At 38.9% G+C, this 16,527-nt stretch overlaps 1 protein-coding gene across 1 annotated transcript in view; it reads right to left on the bottom strand.

Annotated features, from left to right (window-relative positions):
• The window catches only part of ADAMTS6 (ADAM metallopeptidase with thrombospondin type 1 motif 6), a 289,952-nt gene that overhangs the window by 261,811 nt on the left and 11,614 nt on the right, over nucleotides 1–16,527 (bottom strand). The window contains exon 5 of the mRNA XM_012096844.4: nucleotides 1,254–1,422. Coding sequence (XP_011952234.1) covers nucleotides 1,254–1,422 — 169 coding nt within the window. The remainder of the gene's footprint in view (nucleotides 1–1,253; nucleotides 1,423–16,527) is intronic.

The raw sequence follows: 16,527 nt of genomic DNA, 5'->3' as shown, positions 1-16,527 counted from the left end.
AAACCTACTCTTTTTTTTAATATAGTATCTCAAAGGTCATCCCAATAATGATGGCTGCTGCCACTGGACTGAGTAACTAATGTTTGCTGAGAGGAATACTCAGAAAGTTGGGTAATTTGTCCACAAATATGCCCCAGCCCATGTTCTTTCTACTATATTATACTATATCCTCTATTTCTCTAAGTTCCTAATCTTTAGACTAAATTGCCTCCTAACCCCTTACCTCTCTTCTGCCCAATTCAGTCTCCATAAGGCTGCCAGAGTAAGCTTTTTAAAACCCAAATCTAATCATCTGATTTTCACTGACCCTTTCTGTGGGATAGCACTACACTTAAGATAAACAAACTCTTCAACAAAGTTTATAAGCCCTTTGTGACTGGGCCACTTCTTACAGTTTCACCTCTCACAACCACTCACCCCAAACCACTATGAATCTCACTCTTTCTCTCCAATCCATATTCTAATATCGAGTTACATCAACTGCCAGTTTCAGGAATGTGATATCTTCTCTTTTGGTTCAGAACCTTTGTAAATGTTATTCCTTTTATATAGAACACTCTACCCATTACTCCCTCAGCTTAAAATTCATTTCCTCCACGAAGCCTTCTTTGACCACTGAAGTCTAGGTTTGTATGTATCTCCACAGTACCTGAACTAACACTACCTTTGAATACGAACTTTAAGTCTCTTCAAGCTTTATTCAAGTGTTTAGATTCTTATATCAGGCAAACCAAACAGCAGAGTACTATAGAATACCTGTGCATGAAAGCTGTTAACTATTATCTGGATAAAATAAGGCTTAACCTTCAAAGAAACAGGTTTCCCTAGTGGCTCAGACGGTTAAGAATCCGCCTGCAATGCAGGAGACCCAGGCTTCAATCCCAGAGTCAGGAAGATCCCCTGAAGAAGGGAATGGCTACTCAATCCAGTTCTCTTACCTGGAGAATTCCATGGACAGAGAAGCCTGATGGGCTACAGTCCATGGGGTTGCAAAGAGATGGACATTACTGAGCAACTAACACTTTCAGAGAAAAAAAAAAAACAACTTTCACACAGACTTGTATTTTACAGACTTCTTCAAGAGCTTCCAAAATTGACTTCAAATTATTGACAGGTGACATCTTTTAAGTAGACTCTGGATATTATCATTCTAATTACTCAAATTCCTATTTATTTTTTATTGTTAATCTTACCATATATGCCAGAAGGAAGTGGCAATACAAGACTATACTTTCTAAAAGCTACACACTCACCCGAGACCCCACAATGAGAGTGATCATATAGATGCCTTTGCTGAAGGGTAGACTTTTTGTAAATGACATGAGGATGGCCATTTTCATAACTAAAATGTTTGGAATCCTCTGTGGTATTCTTTAATGGTTCAATAAAATATTCTTCATCTTCTGTAGCAATAACACCATGCTAAAAGAAAAAGAAGCAAAGAATTTAACAAGAAGAATCATTTTAAATATTAATTACTACTATTGCCAAGAGTCAAAAATAAGGTGATACCTCTCCAAAAAGGAGGCTAAAACACATGAATTTTGCTATTCTTTAAAAAGGATGCTTATATACCTTTACATGCTTTACCTTGTACTAAGCATAAAACATAAATTATTCCCTCCAGTTTTCCCAATAACAATGTTAGGTAGTAGAGATCTCTGTATGTTCGTGTGGTACATGCTCAGTCACTCAGTCGTGTCTGACTCTTTGCAACCCCATGGACTGCAGCCTGCCAGGCTCCTCTGTCCATGGGATTTTCCAGGCAAGAATAGTGGAGTGAGTTGCCATTTCCTTCTCCAGGTTTGTATGTTCACTAAGACTTATTTACTTTCCAAATTGTGCACACAACTTAACTAGGTACAACTTTATAGTCAAATTGTGACCAACAGAAAATAGGCAGAGCATATACGACTTTCAGGCCAAGCCCCTAAGAGTGTCTCCACTGGAATTCTCCACTCTCTCAGAGAAAACCTAGGAAAAGTGGAAGCCGAAAAAGAACTTGGGTCCCTAAGTGACCTCATGGAAAGCTGTCCAGTCTAGACACATATACGGGAGAAATAAACTTGTATTGTGATACACTTCTCACATTTAAAGCTCTATGTTACACCAATATATATGTCCTTAATTCATATACATGCCATACATCTCCATACATCTCTGAAGTACTAGGTTCAGAGGTTAAGAACCTGTCCAATATTAGACAGAGGTAAGTGAAGGAGCTGGCAGTCACACAAAGCTCTGCTCTTATTTGCAATATTATATTGCCTTATGTCTGTTTACTTAGCCAAGTTCTACTTAGCTCAGTCATCATTCCTCTTTAAAACATCTTTGAGCCCAACTGGAGTAGCGTCACACTCTTCTGAACTACAAGAGAGCTTACTATTGGTATCATTTATGTTTAATTAATTCAACATTGCATTGCTACATCTCAAGTATTGAATCAATTTTTAACTTTTCAACTCCATGTTGTCTTTTCCCAAGCATACTATTTGCTCTCTTAAACAGAGATTGGGCCACTTCTTATCTCTCCAATCCCCATCTCTTAATCTCTGGAGACGGGTTTCTTGTATCAGTTACAGGCAAAGAAAGTATTCCATATGTTGTATATATAGGAAAAAAAAAAAAAGCTGATTAAAAGAAATGAGATAGTAAGCTATCTGCATCAGAAATAAGAACTTCCAGCTTTGTCTAACAGTGTTTTCCTAAGAATGGCATATGTAAGGACTGTTCTTAACCCAACCAATTTACCCTGTAACATTGGATAAAACACAAACTCTGAGTGTATTTCCTCAGCTGGAAAAATGAAAGGGTTGCTGTAAATTAGTGCTTTTAAAACAGCACTCTAGGGAACCCTAAGGGTTCTATGGAAGTGCCTTCAGGAGACTGCCACAGACAACAAAGGGAGACCTACACGGCTTGGATTGCTAGGCTTAGGAATCAGCTGTACTTTTATTAATCTATATATTAAGTTTCCACATAATATTTCATTTGAGAAAAGAATTTTGCTGCTTTAAAAAGAAAAAAGCTGAAAACCTCTGGTGCAATAATCTCTAAGATCCCTTTGAATCTAAACCTCTATGATTCTGTTTAGGGAAATTCATGCTAAGTACCACATGCTTGAAGAGAAAAATAAGACATAATCAGAGCTACTCTAATTAATAGATGAAGTTGGCTGTCACCTACATGAAATGAGCTAAAAGAAATGAGTTAAAGAAGAGAAGCAAAGAGCAAGTGAGAAAGGGAATGATATACCCAACTGAATGCAGAGTTTCAGAGAATAGTAAGGAGAGATAAGAAGCCTTCTTAAATGAACAATGCAAAGAAACAGGGGAAAACAGAATGAGAAAGACTAGAGATCTCTTCAAAAAACCTGGAGACAACAAGGGAGCATTTCATACAAGGATGGGCATGATAAAGGACAGAAATGGTAAGGAACAGGCTAAGAAGAGATGGCAAGAATACACAGGATAACTAAACAAAAAAAGGTCTTAATGACCCAGATAATCATGATGGTGTGGTCACCTACAGCCAGACAACCTGGAATGTGAAGTTAAAAGGGCCTTAAGAAGCATTACTACAAACAAAGCTAGTAAGGTGATGGGATTCCAGATGAGCTATTTCAAATCCTAAAAGATGATGCTGTTAAAATGTTTCACTCAATATGCCAGCAAATCTGGAAAACTCAGTGGCCACAAGACTGGAAATGGTTAGTTTTGATTCCAGTCCCAAAGAAGGGCAATGACAAAGAATGTTCAAACTATCATACAACTACACTCATTTTACATGCTAGCAAAGTTATGCTCAAAATCCTTCAAGCTAGGCTTCACGAGCATGTGAACTAAGAACTTCGAGATGTACAAACTGGGTTTAGAAAAGACAGAGAAACCAAAGATTAAATTGGCAACATTTGTTAGATCATTGAGAACACAAGGGAATTTCAGAAAAACATCTACTTCTGCTTTATTGACTACACTGAAGTTTTTAACTGTGTGGATCACAACAAACTGTGGAAATTCTTAAAGAGATAGGAATACCAGACTATCTTACCTGTCTTCTGAGAAACCTGTATGCAGGTCAAGAATCAACAGTTAGAACCAGACATGGAACAATGGACTGGTTCCAAATTGGGAAATGAGTACATCAAGGTTGTATATTGTCACCCTGCTTATTTAACTTCTACACAGAATACAGCATGCCAGACTCACAAGCTGGAATCAAGATTGCCAGGAAAAATATCAACAACATCAGATATGCAGATGATACCACACTAATGGCAGAGAGTGAAGATGAACTAAAGAGCCTCTCAATGAGGGTGAACAAGGAGAGGCAAGTGAAAAAGCTGACTTAAAACTCAACATTCAAAAAACTAACATCACACCAGTCAGAATGGCTGCGATCCAAAAATCTGCAAGCAATAAATGCTGGAGAGGGTGTGGAGAAAAGGGAACCCTCCTACACTGTTGGTGGGAATGCAAACTAGTACAGCCACTATGGAGAACAGTGTGGAGATTCCTTAAAAAATTGCAAATAGAACTACCTTATGACCCAGCAATCCCACTGCTGGGCATACACACCGAGGAAACCAGAAATGAAAGAGACACATGTACCCCAATGTTCATCGCAGCACTGTTTATAATAGCCAGGACATGGAAACAACCTAGATGTCCATCAGCAGATGAATGGATAAGAAAGCTGTGGTACATATACACAATGGAGTATTACTCAGCGGTTAAAAAGAATTCATTTGAATCAGTTCTGATGAGATGGATGAAACTGGAGCCGATTATACAGAGTGAAGTAAGCCAGAAAGAAAAACACCAATACAGTATACTAACACATATATATGGAATTTAGGAAGATGGCAATGACGACTCTGTATGCAAGACAGGGAAAGAGACACAGATGTGTATAACGGACTTTTGGACTCAGAGGGAGAGGGAGAGGGTGGGATGATTTGGGAGAATGACATTCTAACATGTATACAATCATGTGAATTGAATCGCCAGTCTATGTCTGACGCAGGATGCAGCATGCTTGGGGCTGGTGCATGGGGATGACCCAGAAAGATGTTATGGGGAGGGAGGTGGGAGGGGGTTCATGTTTGGGAATACATGTAAGAATTAAAGTTTTTAAAATAAAAAATAAATAAATAAATAAATAAATAAATAAATAAATAAATAAAACTAACATCATGGCATCCTGTCACATCACTTCATGGCAAATAGAAGCAGAATAGTGGAAACAGTGACAGATTTTATTTTCTTGGGCTCCAAAATCACTGTGGACAGTGACTGCAGTCATGAAATTAAAAGGCACATGTTCCTTGGAAGGAAAGCTATGACAAACTTAGACAGCACATTAAAAACAGAGACATCACTTTGCTGACAAAGGTCCATACAGTCAAAGCTATGGTTTTTCCAGTGGTCATGTACGGATGTGAGAGTTGGACCATAAATAAGGTTTAGTGCCAAAGACCTGATGCTTTCAGACAGCGCTTGAGAAAACTCCTGAGAGTCCTTTGGACTGTAAGGAGATAAAACGAGTCAATCCTAAAGGAAATCAACCGTGAATATTCACTGGAAGGACTGATGCTGAAGCTAAAGCTCTAATACTTTGGCCACCTGATATGAAGAACCTACTCATTGGAAAACACCCTGATGCTGGGAAAGATTGAGGGCAGAAGGAGAAGCAGGTAGCAGAGAATGAGATGGTTAGATAGCATCACTGACTCAATGGATAGGAATTTGAGCAAACTTCAAGAAATAGTGAAGGACAGGGGAGCCTGGTGTGCTGCAAACCACCGGGGTCACCAAGAATCAGACACAACTTGTGACTGAACAACAATAAAAAAAGACTGCAAAAAACACAAAAAAGCGGCCTAGTCACTTCACATTATTTTCACTATTGTTGGCCTTACCTAAGGATATTAGTCTCTAAATTAAATAGAAATACTGAAAGGAATACTTCCCTGGTGGCTCAGTGGTAAAAAAAATCTGCCTACCTTACAAATAGCTGTAAAAAGGAGAGAGGCGAAAAGCAAAGGAGAAAAGGAAAGATATAAGCATCTGAATGCAGAGTTCCAAAGAATAACAAGAAGAGATAAGAAAGCATTCTCCAGCGATCAGTGCAAAGATATAGAGGAAAACAACAGAATGGGAAAGACTAGAGGTCTCCTTAAGAAAATTAGAGATACCAAGGGAACATTTCATGCAAAGATAGGCTCAATAAAGGACAAAAATCGTATGGACCTAACAGAAGCAGAAGATATTAAGAAGAGGTGGCAAGAATACACGGAAGAACTGTACAAAAAAGATCTTCACGATCCAGATAATCATGATGATGTGATCACTAATCTAGAGCCAGACATCTTGGAATGAGAAGTCAAGTGGGCCTTAGAAAGCATCACTACGAACAAAGCTAGTGGAGGTGATGGAATTCCAGTTGAGCTGTTTCAAATCCGGAAAGATGATGCTGTGAAAGTGCTGCACTCAATATGCCAGCAAATTTGGAAAACTCAGCAGTGGCCACAGGACTGGAAAAGGTCAGTTTTCATTCCAATCCCAAAGAAAGGCAATGTCAAAGAATGCTCAAACTACGGCACAGTTGCACTCATCTCACATGCTAGTAAAGTAATGCTCAAAATTCTCCAAGCCAGGCTTCAGCAATATGTGAACTGTGAACTCCCTGATATTCAATCTGGTTTTAGAAAAGGCAGAGGAACCAGAGATCAAATTGCCAACATCCGCTGGATCATCAAAAAAGCGAGAGAGTTCCAAAAAACATCTCTTTCTGCTTTATTGACTATGCCAAAGCCTTTGACTGTGTGGATCACAATAAATTGTGGAAAATTCTGAGAGAGATGGGAATACAGACCACCTGACCTGCCTCTTGAGAACTCTGTATGCAGGTCAGGAAGCAACAGTTAGAACTGGACATGGAACAACAGAGTGGTTCCAGATAGGAAAAGGAGTACGTCAAGGCTGTATATTGTCACCCTGCTTATTTATCTTATATGAAGAGTACATCATGAGAAACGCTGGACTGGAAGAAACACAAGCTGGAATCAAGATTGCCGGGAGAAATATCAATAACCTCAGATATGCAGATGACACCACCCTATGGCAGAAAGTGAAGAGGAGCTAAAAAGCCTCTTGATGAAAGTGAAAGAGGAGAGTGAAAAAGTTGGCTTAAAGCTCAACATTCAGAAAATGAAGATCATAGCATCCAGTCCCGTCACTTCATGGGAAATAGATGGGGAAACAGTGGAAACAGTGTCAGACTTTATTTTTGGGGGCTCCAAAATCACTGCAGATGGTGACTGCAGCCATGAAATTAAAAGACGCTTACTCCTTGGAAGGAAAGTTATGACCAATCTAGATAGTATATTCAAAAGCAGAGACATTACTTTGCCGACTAAGGTCCGTCTAGTCAAGGTATGGTTTTTCCTGTGGTCATGTATGGATGTGAGAGTTGGACTGTGAAGAAGGCTGAGCGCTGAAGAATTGATACTTTTGAACTGTGGTGTTGGAGAAGACTCTTGAGAGTCCCTTGGACTGCAAGGAGATCCAACCAGTCTATTCTGAAGGAGATCAGCCCTGGGATTTCTTTGGAAGGAATGATGCTGAAGCTGAAGCTCCAGTACTTTGGCCACCTCATGCCAAGAGTTGACTCACTGGAAAAGACTCTGATGCTGGGAGGGATTGGGGGCAGGAGAAGAAGGGGACGACAGAGGATGAGATGGCTGGATGGCATCATGAGATGGACGTGATTCTGAGTGAACTCTGGGAGATGGTAATCGACAGAGAGGCCTGGCGTGCTGCAATTCATGGGGTCTCAAAGAGTTGGACACGACTGAATGACTGAACTGATCTGAACCAATGTAAGAGATGTGGGCTTGATCCTTGGGTTGGGAAGAACTCATGAATAAGGAAATGGCAACCAACTCCAGTATTCTTACCTGGGAAATCTCATGAATAAAGGAGATTGGCCCTCTATAGTCCATGGGGTTGCAAAAGAGTCAGACACAACTTTGCGAGTAAATAATAACAACTGACAGGAATAATAGAATAGGCCACTAACAAACCCTAATCTCTGATTATGAATTACTTTACCAAGAAGATTAACAAAGCAATAACAAACTAAGCAAGTCTCCTGAAGAAAAGAAGGTGCATGCAGAAGGGAAGGCTTATATAAGACATTTTGATAAGCATGAAGTGGAGGAAGCAGGGTCTATGGTAGATGCTGGACTGTGGGCAGATGTCAAAAACAAGAAAGTCAGGCTGCTGGAGAAAAACAGTCAGAAACCTGGTAAATAAAATCTCTAATTTCAAGAAGGTAAAGGTGTCGGAAGAAAATCCAGAGATCTGATGTGTTAGGTAGTCTGTAAAATGTCTATACACATTATCCCATTTAATCTTAATATCTCTATAAAGTAGGTACTACTATTTGGCAGATAAGAAAATTATATTGAGCAAAGTTCAATAACAAATTCATTCAACTATGTTTGGAAGCTGAACTCTTAGTCACTATATTATAATTCCCCTAGTCTCTGAGGGTTGCTTCTAACTTCATCTATTTATTTAAAAAGTATGCTTTGAGAGCCTATCACATGACAGATACTATTCTAGGTGGTAGGAGTACAAAAATGAAAAAAGAATTTTGACCCTTTCATGAAGCTTATATGCTTTAGGAAAGAACTAGAAAAAAAAGTTGTTCATTCATTGTATAAATAAATGAAGAATCAGGTAGCAAGATATGTCAAGAAGAGAAATAAAGCAGTAAGAGGACAGAAAGTAATCAGAGGACAGAGAGAATTATACAAACTATTTAGGATGGTCAGGAACATCCTCTGTAAGGTGGTATTTGAACAGAAACCTGAATAAAGTGAAGGAGTATGCCAGATATCTTAGGAAAGAGCCAGACAGTGGGAATGGCAAATGCAGAGACAACAGGACAGAAGCATGCACACAGTATTTGAGAAGGAGCTCTGTAGATAAAGGGAGGGTAAGGGGAAAGGATTATGTGCTGGAGGTCAGATGATGGAGTCCTCCATTCCCTGACATGCCAGTCCCTCCAACAACCCCAAGACTCATTCCCTGGATTCCATTGCCCATATGGTTAGGTACATTACATTTTGTGATCTCACCTTCTATTTCCCCCTTCACCATTTAAAACACTGCAACTATATCCTCTCAATCTCAAGGTCAATTACATATAATTGATATATACCCTCCGCCTCATCTGTGAATGTTCATTTCATCAGGTTCAAACAAAAACCTGAATCTCCCTGAATAACATTTTTCCTTCCCTGTAATCTTCTGGAATGGTGGCTACTTTCTCTCCTACATGCCTCCTATTAGACATGGAGGGAGGGTTAAGATTTCTTGTACTCAATGATATTTCTAAGCAATTATCGCCCTGTTCTCAAAGAAAAAAAAAAAATTCCATACCCTTCAAATCCCATACCATCACCTTTTCCCTCTGCAAGCAGTAGTTGCCAACTACTGACCCAAAGTCAGTTTCATCACTCCTCAAAGACGTTAGTTTCTGAATCATTGTCACTCACTACAATACCATTCCTGAATAATTGTTGACTTCAGTATTTTTTTATATCATTGGCTCTTAATATTTGTATTTGTGTATGTACCCTGAATCCCTCTGGAGGTCTAGGAGAGAAGCCATTGATAAATTCAATTTTTGGTCTTTAGTTTACTCTTATTTTGACTCAGCAGCATTTTTCCCTTTAAATACTTCCTTCTATTAGCTTCCAGGATATTTGCCTGGTTTTTCTTCAGCCTTCTTGCTCCACTGTTCTTAGATGTCCCCTCCACATCTTTTTGATCTCCCTAACCTCTTGGAGCACTCAAAAGGCTCAGTCCTTAGACCTCTAATTTATTCTATATATATTCTCTCAAAGCAAATTCATATTACCTCCTGGCTTAAATGCCATATATAGAGAGACAGATACAGATACAGACATATACATAGATAGATGATTCCCAAAATTAAGTTCACAACTCACATCTCTCTCCTGAACTCCAGGCTTGCATATCTAGTATCCTAGATAGTATCTCAAGTTCAGTATGTGAAATTATGTTATATAAAACCCCCCAACCTACTACTACTACAGTTTTTCCATCTCAATTAATACCTACATCTTTCTTATCTCATTGATGGCTGCTATTAATATATTCTAGTTGCTCAGGCCCCAAGCTTAGAATCATCACTGATTCTTTCCTTACTGTGTTCTCTAAAGCCTAACATCTGCCCCGAGTTCTCTTTCTAACTTCACCTTCCATTACTCTTGCTCTCTCTCACTTAGCTTTAGCCATGGCAATCTTCTTGGTATTCCTCAAACACTCTCAAATCAGACCTTTGTATTCGAAGATTTCCACCTGGAAATCTTATCCTTCAGATGTCATCATCCCTTTTCTTATTCCTTTTAAGGTCTTTAGTAAATATTTTTTCTACCTTAGAACTTATCACTACCCAACATATTATGATTCTTATTTACTTAATTGTGCATCTCCTCCAGTAGAATGCAAGCTATAGGATTACATGGATTCTTGTTTTGCTCATTGTTGTACTCCTATCACCTGGAACAGTGCCGCGTACTTGATAAGTACTTATAATCATTTGATGAATGGATGAATTAATAATGAAAAATGTAGAGAGGCAATTGTGAACATAACTAAATGAACAGAAAATCTAACGGGGTTGTTGGTCTTTTCTAACTATGTAGGCAAGAATCCCTTAGAAGAAATGGAGTAGCCATCATGGTCAACAAAAGAGTCCGAAATGCAGTACTTGGATGCAATCTCAAAAACAACAGAATGATCTCTGTTCGTTTCCAAGGCAAACCATTCAATATCAGGGTGATCCAAGCCTACGCCCCAACCAGTAACGCTGAAGAAGCTGAAGTTGAACGGTTCTATGAAGACCTAGAAGACTTCTTAGAACTAACACCCAAAAAAGATGTCATTTTCATTACTGGGGACTGGAATGCATAAATAGGAAGTCAAGAAACACCTGGAGTAATAGGCAAATTTGGCCTTGGAATATGGAATGAAGCAGGGCAAAGACTAATAGAGTTTTGCCAAGAAAATGCACTGGTCATAGCAAACACCCTCTTCCAACAACACAAGAGAAGACTCTACACATGGACATCACCAGATGGTCAACACCAAAATCAGACTGATTATATTCTTTGCAGCCAAAGATGGAGAAGCTCTATACAGACAACAAAAACAAAACCAAGAGCTGACTGTGACTTAGATCATGAACTCCTTATTGTCAAATTTAGACTGAATTTGAAGAAAGCAGGGAAAACCACTAGACCATTCAGGTATGACCTAAATCAAATCCCTTATGATTATACAGTGGAAGTGAGAAATAGATTTAAGGGACTAGATCTGATAGATAGAGTGCCTGATGAACTATGGACAGAGGTTCGTGACACTGTACAGGAGACGGGGATCAAGACCATCCCCATGGGAAAAAAAAATGCAAAAAAAGCAAAATGGCTGTCTGAGGAGGCCTTATAAATAGCTGTGAAAAGAAGAGAAGGGAAAAGCAAAGGAGAAAAGGAAAGATATTCCCATTTGAATGCAGAGTTCCAAAGAATAGCACGGAGAGATAAGAAAGCCTTCCTTAGTGAACAATGCAAAGAAACAGAGGAAAACAACAGAATGGAAAAGACTAGAGACCTCTTCAAGAAAATTAGAGATTCCAAGGGAACATTTCATGCAAAGTTGGGCTCAATAAAGAAATGGTATGGACCTAAAAGAAGCAGAAGATATTAAGAAGAGGTGGCAAGAATACACAGAAGAACTGTACAAAAAAGATATTCACGACAAAGATAACCACAATGGTGTGATCACTCACCTAGAGTCAGACATCCTGGAATATGAAGTCAAGTGGGCCTTAGAAAGCATCATTATGAACAAAACTAGTGGAGATGATGGAATTCCAGTTGAGCTATTTCAAATCCTGAAAGATGATGCTGTGAAAGTGCTGCACTCAATATGCCAGCAAATTTGAAAAACTCAGCAGAGGCCACAGGACTGGAAAAGGTCAGTTTTCATTCCAACTCCAAAGAAAGGCAATGTCAAAGAATGCTCAAACTACGGCACAACTGCACTCATCTCACATGCTAGCAAAGCAATGCTCAAAATTCTCCAAGCCAGGCTTCAGCAATACATGAACCGTGAACTTCCAGATGTTCAAGCTGGTTTTAGAAAAGGCAGAGGAACCAGAGATCAAATTGCCAACATCCGCTGGATCATCAAAAAAGCGAGAGAGTTTCAGAAAAACATCTATTTCTGCTTTATTGACTATGCCAAAGCCTTTGACTGTGTGGATCACAATAAACTGTGGAAAATTCTGAAAGAGATGGGCATACCAGACCACCTGACCTGCCTCTTGAGAAACCTATACGCAGGTCAGGAAGCACAGTTAGAACTGTACATGGAACAACAGACTGGTTCCAAATAGGAAAAGGAGTACGTCAAGGCTGTATATTGTCACCCTGCTTATTTATCTTATATGCAGAGTACATCATGAGATATGCTGGGCTGGAGGAAGCACAAGCTGGAATCAAGATTGCCGGGAGAAATATCAGTAACCTCAGATATGCAGAGGACACCACCCCTATGGCAGAAAGTGAAGAAGAACTAAAAGCCTCTTGATGAAAATGAAAGAGGAGAGTGAAAAAGTTGCCTTAAAGCTCAACATTCAGAAAACAAGGATCATGGCATCTGGTCCCATCACTTCATGGGAAATAGATGGGGAAACAGTGGAAACAGTGTCAGACTTTATTTTTGGGGGCTCCAGAAAATAAATCACCACACATGGTTATTACAGCCATTAAATTAAAGGATGCTTACTCCTTGGAAGGAAAGTTATGACCAACCTAGATAGTATATTCAAAAGCAGAGATATACTTTGCCAACAAAGGTCCGTCTAATCAAGGCTATGGTTTTTCCAGTGGTCATGTATGGATGTGAGAGTTGGACTGTGAAGAAAGCTGAGCACTGAAGAATTGATGCTTTTGAACTGTGGTGCTGGAGAAGACTCTTAGGAGTCCCTTGGACTGCAAGGAGATCCAACCAGTCCATCCTAAAGAAGATCAGTCCTGGATGTTCACTGGAAGGACTGATGCTGAGGCTGAAACTCCAATACTTTGGCCACCTCATGCAAAGAGTTGACTGATTGGAAAAGACCCTGATGCTGGGCGGGACTAGGGGCAGGAGGAGAAGGGGAGAACAGAGGATGAGATGGCTGGATGGCATCACTGACTCGATGCACATGAGTTTGGGTGAACTCCAGGAGTTAGTGATGGACAGGGAGGCCTGGAGTGCTGCAATTCATGGGCTCGCAGAGAGTTGGACACAACTGAGCAACTGAACTGAACTGAACTATGTGTATAGTATTTAGTATCTTAGAGAGATAAAATCATTTTTCATGAAGTTGAACAAAATACGAAGAAACAAACAGATCTGGAAAAGATCTGTTGAAAATAAGAAATATGACTGCTATAATTTTTAAATCAATGAAGAAAAAGAAAGCAAAAGTGGGAAAATTTCATAGATCTTAGAACAAAAATGAAAAAAAATGGGGTGAAAAGAAAAAAGGAGATCCAATTACAGAATGGGATGGTGGGGTACAAGGAGAGAAAGTTACTAAGAAATTTTTTTTTATATATCTCTCAGTTGAAGGACAGTCTTCAAATTGAAAGTACTCATCAAATACAAAGTCAGTGTAAGGACAGAAGACCCACAGCTTATACATTATTATATAATTTCTGAAACAAAAAGGATAAGAAGAAAAGCATACCATTTTGAAGAAAGAAAAATTTTTAAAGAAAAGAATAAGAAGCAGACTTATCTGCCACCAAAATAAATCAATGCTTAGACCTTTAAATCTTTTCCTAAGATATAAAGCCATAGAGATAAGTTTGATACCCCATATTTCCCTTTTCCAATTCCAATATCCATGGTCCTAAAGGAAAATTATTTTTGAACCTAGACTTCTATATCTAGCTAAATTATTAACCAAACAAGAGGGCAACATAAAGTCACTTTGAAACAGGCAAAGACTCAGAAATTTTACTTCTCAGGTACCTTTTCTGAGGTAATTACTTAACAATGTTCTCCAACAAAACAAGTATGCAAATTCTGTAAACAAAAAGAAAATGCAGAATTAACCTAGGAATAAAGAAACCCCAAGATCTTGAGCTATTACTAGCTCAAGAAATTGATTAAACCATATATTCCAAGAAAAATGACTCCAAAGTAGAATGGAATATATTCCAAGCAATAGATACAAGGGCTAAGGAAATGGATGAGTGGTATAAGCATTGTAAAATTGAAATTATGGGTAAGGAAATATGATTAGAAGGCACCAATGATCTCTACATTGAAAACTATTTTATATAGAACAATTAAAAACAAAATTGGTTAAAAGGGACCTTAGAAAAATGGGATTTTAGAAAAACTTATTTATATATTCCATTTGATTAAAAATGTAATATGATATAGGGCTTCCCTGCTGTGTCAGACGGTAAAGAATCCACCTGCAATGCAGGAGACTCAAGTTCAATCTCTAGGTTGGGAAGATCCTCTAGAGAAGAAAATGGCTACCCACTTCAGGATTTTTGCCTGGAGAATTCCATGGACAGAGGAAGCCTGCAGGCTACAGTCTACGGGGTCACAGAGTTGGACACATTTTAAAAAATAACATGACATAAAATAAGAATAAATGTGAGGATTACTAAAACTGGCAAATAAAAGTATGATGAGGAAGGATATTTACATAGGATCTGCTCACAAATTCCTTATTAGTTGCCAAAGTGAAATGGAAACTTCAGTTATAAACCTGGTAGACCACCCCTGAATCAAGAAATCAAAATGAATCAACACCATACAGTTTCAACAGGAAGCTAAAAGTAAAACAGGTGCTAAAAGTGAAAGTGAAAGTTGCTCAGTTAGGTCCAACTATTTAAGACCCCTACAGTCCATGGAATTCTCCAGGGCAGAATACTGGAGTGGGTATCCTTTCCCTTCTCCAGGGGATCTTTGGAACCTAGGGGTCAAACCCAGGTCTCCTGTACTGCAGGTGGATTATTTACCAGCTGAGCCACAAGGGAAGCCTAAAACAGGTGCTAATGAATAGGAAAAAAAAGAGAACAAGAGACACAGAAGTTTCAATGAGGATGAAAAATAGATGAGTGACACTGTTAGGGGAAGCACATTGATTGAAACCACCCACCCTGGCCAGGCACCATAGTAACCATTTGCATGAGTTGTTTTATGACAGGAGATCCTGATAAGGAATAGGGAACTAATAAGCCGTCACCAACCGGAAGAGTTCGGGAAAGGTCTAAAGGAGACACTGCGTGTCCGTCCACTTCCAAGAATCCCTCTCACTAGCATCCATCTTGGCTGAGCGATGCATGTGCCACCAGGAAAGACTCTGAATTAGAATGATTGGCCAAAGACCACCAGGAAACTAATCCCATCACCATAAAACCCAAGACTGCGAGCCACACGGCAGAGCAGTTCTCCTGGATTTCCTTACCCTACAGTTCTCCTGGGTTTCCTTACCCTACTGCTCTCCACCCAGGTGCCCTTTCCCAATAAAATCTCTTGCTTTGTCAGCCCATGTGTCTCCTTGGACAATTCATTTCCAAGCATTAGACAAGAGCCCAGTTTCGGGCCCTGGAAGGGGTCCACCTTCCTGCACAACACTCTGCTATTCCCTTAAGTACAGATTCCATTTATAATCTTCTTCTCACCTTTGCCTTATCAACGTCTTTCACCATTCCATCAGTAGCCACTTATATCAGCAATTCTCAAATTATCTGTTTCCAGAATAAAATTCTTTTCTAGATTTCAAAGCTATATTTTCCAAAAGCCAACTAGAATCTTTAACCTTTATTTCTTCAGATTCTTCACATTCACTATATCAAAATCACTATCTTCATCTTCCTTTAAACTCCAGCATTCCACTACCATGACTTTTCTCTGTTAGTAAAATTCATATACAGCCTCGTCCAAAAGTGAAATCTCAATCATCATCAATTACTTTCTCTCCTCCATTTCACATCCAGTTCAATGATTTTTTAAATATCATTAAATATCCACTACTTACTATATGCTAGGGAAGAAAAGTCAATAAGACACAAATCCTATAAATTTTCTCACCAAACTGAGGTTCAAATTTATCCATCTGCTCCATTCCCAGTGCCATAGTCGGTATAGACTTTCATTATCTCCTATAAGATCTAACTCATCTTCATATCTCTAATCACTCCTCTTCCCTCAGCTTCACAATGGAATTAGCTTTTTTTCTAAATCTCAGATCTGTTCATTTGACCAGCATGTTAAAATTATCAATGGCATAATTAATGCCAAATTTAAAGAGCTTGGTTAATGACTAGGAACAGTATTTTTCTATCATACTTAACAGCAAATGTCATAAGTTTAAAAATAGTTGTTTTGGATAATTTATTCAAAAAGAGGAATC

Source organism: Ovis aries, chromosome 16 (genome assembly GCF_016772045.2).
Source record: "Ovis aries strain OAR_USU_Benz2616 breed Rambouillet chromosome 16, ARS-UI_Ramb_v3.0, whole genome shotgun sequence".
In the NCBI taxonomy this organism is placed as follows: domain Eukaryota; kingdom Metazoa; phylum Chordata; class Mammalia; order Artiodactyla; family Bovidae; genus Ovis; species Ovis aries.
The sequence above is the reverse complement of the archived record's forward strand: the minus strand, read 5'-3'. Positions and strand labels throughout refer to the sequence as shown.